General features: G+C 37.7%; 2 protein-coding genes across 6 annotated transcripts in view; both read left to right on the top strand.

The window, feature by feature from the left end:
- Positions 1 to 6,159, top strand: part of LOC105684315 (ribulose-phosphate 3-epimerase) — a 135,391-nt gene that overhangs the window by 40,972 nt on the left and 88,260 nt on the right. The window lies entirely within an intron of this gene.
- LOC125501808 (myosin-9-like) lies at positions 379 to 6,146 on the top strand. 5 transcript variants are annotated; one of them, XM_048658684.1, is made up of 26 exons: positions 379 to 488; positions 642 to 813; positions 880 to 1,810; positions 2,782 to 2,841; positions 2,935 to 2,972; positions 3,065 to 3,089; positions 3,179 to 3,216; positions 3,309 to 3,333; positions 3,423 to 3,460; positions 3,553 to 3,577; positions 3,667 to 3,704; positions 3,797 to 3,821; positions 3,911 to 3,948; positions 4,041 to 4,065; positions 4,155 to 4,192; positions 4,285 to 4,309; positions 4,399 to 4,436; positions 4,529 to 4,553; positions 4,643 to 4,680; positions 4,773 to 4,797; positions 4,887 to 4,924; positions 5,017 to 5,041; positions 5,131 to 5,168; positions 5,261 to 5,380; positions 5,597 to 5,714; positions 5,827 to 6,146. In XM_048658684.1, the coding sequence occupies exons 4-26, from the start codon at positions 2,791 to 2,793 to the stop codon at positions 5,971 to 5,973; spliced, it is 1,041 nt and encodes a 346-aa protein (XP_048514641.1). In that variant the 5' UTR covers positions 379 to 488; positions 642 to 813; positions 880 to 1,810; positions 2,782 to 2,790; the 3' UTR covers positions 5,974 to 6,146. The 5 variants fall into 5 exon arrangements, with proteins under 5 accessions (XP_048514641.1, XP_048514643.1, XP_048514645.1 ...); XM_048658686.1 differs by lacking the exons at positions 3,179 to 3,216; positions 3,309 to 3,333 and having other exon boundaries at positions 381 to 488; XM_048658688.1 differs by lacking the exons at positions 3,179 to 3,216; positions 3,309 to 3,333; positions 3,423 to 3,460; positions 3,553 to 3,577 and having other exon boundaries at positions 383 to 488.

Below are 6,159 nucleotides of genomic sequence, written 5' to 3'. Positions count from 1 at the left end.
CGGTGTCTTGTTTTACCCACGTCGTTACGATTCTGTACGTACGGTGATCGAGGAATTTGAGTGGAACTACACAATCGATCGTCTGATAGATTTGCTCGAACTCACAATCCGCAGGAGAAGAAGTTCAAACCGGTGACAACATGCTTTCGTCCCGTTGACCGTTGACTGAAGCAACATTTGAACTAGGGATTTGAATTTGAATTTCAACCGTTTGAACTACCCTTGTAAGTAGAGATGCGCCATCCAGCAGTGAGCAGAGGCACTTCCATGTGGAGGCCCCGTTGGGGTCGCGTTTCAAACATGGAAGAGTGAATATAATGATCTCCTACCTGCATCATGCATCGGTAATCTAGGTGTATGTGCGATTAACGATGCGATCAAAAAGTGGCCGCCGTATTGTTGTCATTCTCAAATCTTCATATCAAATTGCCATGATTTGATGCGTGTGACTTGATCAGGTAATCTACATCCACAATTCCTGAAAACAGGTAAACGAATTGACAATTTTCTTCGTTGTACAGCTTCTCTGTCAACTTAAAGATTTGATTCGCGAAAATCAATCTTTATTTAGGGTCTCACAGACCCACGACTCAAAACGTCGTGGTGATATATTCGATTTCGTTGAGATGATCATTTCGCAGAATGACCGCCAACAATTGTGACGAGTACTGTGAGACATCGATGGAGAATATCCCAGAATCGGAATCTACGGATCCTAAGTCTACTGAAACAGATTATCCTCAAGACGTGACTGCAGTAGCTGGGAAGAGAACGCAGGCTCTCAAATCAACCCTCAACTTCCTGGAGCAAGAGGTGTTCGAACTATGCATTTAATCGAATATACCGGAAACCATATTTATATCTCGACTTGGTTCGCAGCTTGAAACAAATTTCTCCTCCCCTCAAGCTGAAAGCTCACTGCGACTCGTACTCGGACTCGGATGACCGCTTCGACCGCCAAGAAAATGACTATTCGGATCCTTTTTACATCTCTCTAACTGACCTACGTTTCCTGGTAGAATATAATGAAAATCGGATCAGTCTCATTCCTTGCAGCAACAGGGACATGACAGAAGGCTACGTCATGGGATCAAAACTAGCGAAAGTACTGATTGTGAGATAGATATCATCAAAAGTTAGGTAATAGCTGTATGTATGTCTATAAGTAGGTTCAGATTGATGGCGGAGGATCCACGAGGTGATTATTGTTGGCAGGTGTCAGCGAGGCTCTCGCTGCTGCTATAATCGTTCAAAGAGCATGGAGAGCAATTTTGCAGCATCGTTGGGCGAAGAGGAAAAGATAAAAAAAGAAGTAAAAGATTGACATCGCAAAAAGTTCGTAGCAACTTTAGCGCGCGGCAAAGTGATCAGCAATACTTGCCGCGTAACCGTAGAAGTCAAACTCGTAGAAGTGTACGAATTACGCCTACCACTGCGATGAAAACACTGATATATAAGCTTATTCCTAGTCGTTACGAATTTTGAGCGATACCCTATTGGTCACTGAGGGATAGAAAAAATTCAAGAAGAACCCCCTTCTACCGGTCCTAACTCTTTGCTCGATCAAGTGCCTCACACTTTGAGTACAACTTTTGAAAAGTAAAGATCGCTTTGAACAAATTAATCGTTGAAATAAAGAACACCCTCTTACGATTATTTTCTAGAATAAAACAAAAAAATTGATAGTGATATTTGTTGTCGATAATTCAAGTTAAATATTTTGAATTGAACATACACGTGTGTGTTTTGTTTTTCTTCGTTCTAAAGTAACGGAAGTCTTCTTTCTTCTAAGTTTGATCTTCAACAATAGGTAAGCCTTCTTTATTTCCAACAACTCTTAAAATATTGAAATTTTCCTCATCATATATTCTGCACATCGCACCCTCGTAATTCTGCTTTTCCCATTATTTTGTCTTAGGTCTTTCGTAATCGACTGATATTATTGAAAGCATATTGTAAGTTAAATGAACCTTTTCTACTACATTTTTTCACAAATGATTTGCAATCACAATTTTATCTCTCCAAAGATAAATTGGTCCCGAAGGAGCCTCGCGAACATCTTGACGTGTCGTTACGTAGTAACCGTTGAAATTGTGGAATCAGCAGTTATACATATTTTGGAAAATAACTGATCTGGGATCAAACCGCGTATTGAAATAATTCCAACTTGATCGTTTCAACAACCGTCTAGTAATATTCAGTGGTTTCTGTGGAATTTTGATACGCAATAATTTTGAAAAAAATAACATGTGTGGAAGATTAGTATGGGTGTAATTGTGCAGAATCAGGAAGTTCTCACAATTGTTAACTTTTACTAGTTTTTCCTAATATTCAAGTCTGAACAAAAAAGAAATCGTCACCGTGAAAACAAATTGAACAAATTCTATACTTGATTCTTTCCATTTTTATGTTTTACGTGACAATAACAACGTGAACGTCCAGTTACATACATTTTTTGCTCATAACTTCCAGCACTTGCTGTAATCCACAACAAAATCTGACCTTTACACGTGCCAGACCTTACACGTCCAGTTACATACATTTTTTGCTCATAACTTCCAGCACTTGCTGTAATCCACAACAAAATCTGACCTTTACACGTACCAGTAATCCAATACAATTGCTGTATACAAAAGGACCATAATACAATGGACCTTGACTGTCGCTGAAATGATACGTCTCATTTTGGTTTGATTGGATCAGATGGAGTACCTTGATTTGTATTAGCATTATTAGTACGAATCTGAGAAGAGAGAAATAACGTTTTTTTTCTTTGTTTAGAAAAATACAATGAAAAAATTTGACGCCGAAAGGTCGGCCCGGCGGGAAGAAGAGCTAAGGGTAACTATTATACATTTTTCATTTCCATAACGATCAATTCCTTATAACGGATATAATTGCCCTACTGACGAGATTTTTTCAATATCTTGACAGGCTGAAATTCAAAAATTGAAAGGTGCATTGGAAGCGAAGTGAGTCGAATAATCAGAAGTTTGATTTTATAGTATATAAACCGATAAAAGGAGATGTGTGATTAAAAGAATTTTCACGTTTTGTTTTACAGGATTGCCGAAGGCGCGGCACAAAAGGTGACTACATTTTTGACTTTTTTCCAACTTCTTATCTATGACCGCTAACTGATTTTCTTACCGATGGCATTTTTTCAATATCTTGACAGAGTGAAAATCTTCAATTAAAGGGTGCATTGCAGACAAAGTGAGTCGAATAATCAGAAGTTTGATATTATAGTATATAAACCGATAAAAGGAGATGTGTGATTAAAAGAATTTTCACGTTTTGTTTTACAGGATTGCCGAAGGCGCGGCACAAAAGGTGACTACATTTTTGACTTTTTTCCAACTTCTTATCTATGACCGCTAACTGATTTTCTTACCGATGGAATTTTTTCAATATCTTGACAGGCTGAAATTCAAAAATTGAAAGGTGCATTGCAGACAAAGTGAGTCGAATAATCAGAAGTTTGATATTATAGTATATAAACCGATAAAAGGAGATGTGTGATTAAAAGAATTTTCACGTTTTGTTTTACAGGATTGCCGAAGGCGCGGCACAAAAGGTGACTACATTTTTGACTTTTTTCTAACTTCTTATCTATGACCGCTAACTGATTTTCTTACCGATGGAATTTTTTCAATATCTTGACAGAGTGAAAATGTCGAATTAGAGGATGCATTGCAGACAAAGTGAGTCGAATAATCAGAAGTTTGATATTATAGTATATAAACCGATAAAAGGAGATGTGTGATTAAAAGAATTTTCACGTTTTGTTTTACAGGATTGCCGAAGGCGCGGCACAAAAGGTGACTACATTTTTGACTTTTTTCCAACTTCTTATGTATGACCGCTAACTGATTTTCTTACCGATGGAATTTTTTCAATATCTTGACAGGCTGAAATTCAAAAATTGAAAGGTGCATTGCAGACAAAGTGAGTCGAATAATCAGAAGTTTGATATTATAGTATATAAACCGATAAAAGGAGATGTGTGATTAAAAGAATTTTCACGTTTTGTTTTACAGGATTGCCGAAGGCGCGGCACAAAAGGTGACTACATTTTTGACTTTTTTCTAACTTCTTATCTATGACCGCTAACTGATTTTCTTACCGATGGAATTTTTTCAATATCTTGACAGAGTGAAAATGTCGAATTAGAGGATGCATTGCAGACAAAGTGAGTCGAATAATCAGAAGTTTGATATTATAGTATATAAACCGATAAAAGGAGATGTGTGATTAAAAGAATTTTCACGTTTTGTTTTACAGGATTGCCGAAGGCGCGGCACAAAAGGTGACTACATTTTTGACTTTTTTCCAACTTCTTATCTATGACCGCTAACTGATTTTCTTACCGATGGAATTTTTTCAATATCTTGACAGGCTGAAATTCAAAAATTGAAAGGTGCATTGCAGACAAAGTGAGTCGAATAATCAGAAGTTTGATATTATAGTATATAAACCGATAAAAGGAGATGTGTGATTAAAAGAATTTTCACGTTTTGTTTTACAGGATTGCCGAAGGCGCGGCACAAAAGGTGACTACATTTTTGACTTTTTTCTAACTTCTTATCTATGACCGCTAACTGATTTTCTTACCGATGGAATTTTTTCAATATCTTGACAGAGTGAAAATGTCGAATTAGAGGATGCATTGCAGACAAAGTGAGTCGAATAATCAGAAGTTTGATATTATAGTATATAAACCGATAAAAGGAGATGTGTGATTAAAAGAATTTTCACGTTTTGTTTTACAGGATTGCCGAAGGCGCGGCACAAAAGGTGACTACATTTTTGACTTTTTTCCAACTTCTTATCTATGACCGCTAACTGATTTTCTTACCGATGGAATTTTTTCAATATCTTGACAGGCTGAAATTCAAAAATTGAAAGGTGCATTGGAAGCGAAGTGAGTCGAATAATCAGAAGTTTGATATTATAGTATATAAACCGATAAAAGGAGATGTGTGATTAAAAGAATTTTCACGTTTTGTTTTACAGGATTGCCGAAGGCGCGGCACAAAAGGTGACTACATTTTTGACTTTTTTCCAACTTCTTATCTATGACTGCTAACTGATTTTCTTACCGATGGAATTTTTTCAATATCTTGACAGGCTGAAATTCAAAAATTGAAAGGTGCATTGGAAGCGAAGTGAGTCGAATAATCAGAAGTTTGATATTATAGTGTATAAACCGATAAAAGGAGATGTATGATTAAAAGAATTTTCACGTTTTGTTGTACAGAAAAGAAACAGAGGGTCAGGCCCAGGCTCCGGTCCCTGAGAAGACTGAGGTGATCGCCGCATCGACCCCAGCTCTAATCGCCCAGCCCCGGATGCATGCACGGTCGCGCTCTAGGTCCCCGTAAGTTAAATGACATTTTCTGATAAATCCATCGCCGTATCTCTGATTAAAATCTTCTTACAGTAATCGCGTCGACATAAAGGGGCATAAGATTTGATTGAAATCTCTAAAATACTACATATTGCAAAATAAATTCAACCAATATTGTACGATTTTCCCAATTCGATGGACAAATCATGTTCGCTCATTCAAGTCTCTCCTTATTTCCACTTACAGGCGACCTTTTACTTTAGCGGAGGATCTGCAGATCCTCCGCTATTTGACGGAGGGGGCCGAGGGGCGCTTGGCCCGATTCCGGGGCATGACCGTTTGGCAAGAGCTGGCCGCGACCGAAGTGAGTGCTCCCGTGGACATGTTACACGTGAACATGATCCGTTCGGTTATGTCGAGTGTGTATTTCGTAATACGTCCGCCCATGACTAATCGCAAGTTTTTCGTTTTTTCAGCTTCTACCGGGGAGGTCTGCTCATACATTGAGCGGCCGATTCAGGAAGGTGATCCTGAATCGGATCGAGGACTACTCCGATCTCCCCGAAAGAGTTCGGTCGGCGGTGATCGCCGAACGGGACGGACCAGGGATAGAATGGCTGTAGGCATATTCACTTCTAAAAATTAATAAAATTTTTTTTATATTATTGTATTTTTCTTTTTTTGTTTTGATTTTTTTGTCCAAATTTTTGATTTTCTAATAAAACTTATGCATTTCTCTTACTCTGTTACTACTAATTTACTTAATAGTGTGCAATATAACGTAATTATTCACGAACTTCTATATTTTT

This window comes from Athalia rosae, chromosome 7 (assembly GCF_917208135.1).
Source record: "Athalia rosae chromosome 7, iyAthRosa1.1, whole genome shotgun sequence".
Classification (NCBI taxonomy): Eukaryota; Metazoa; Arthropoda; class Insecta; order Hymenoptera; family Athaliidae; genus Athalia; species Athalia rosae.
Note: the sequence above shows the minus strand (reverse complement) of the source record. Positions and strands in the feature narration are given on the sequence as shown.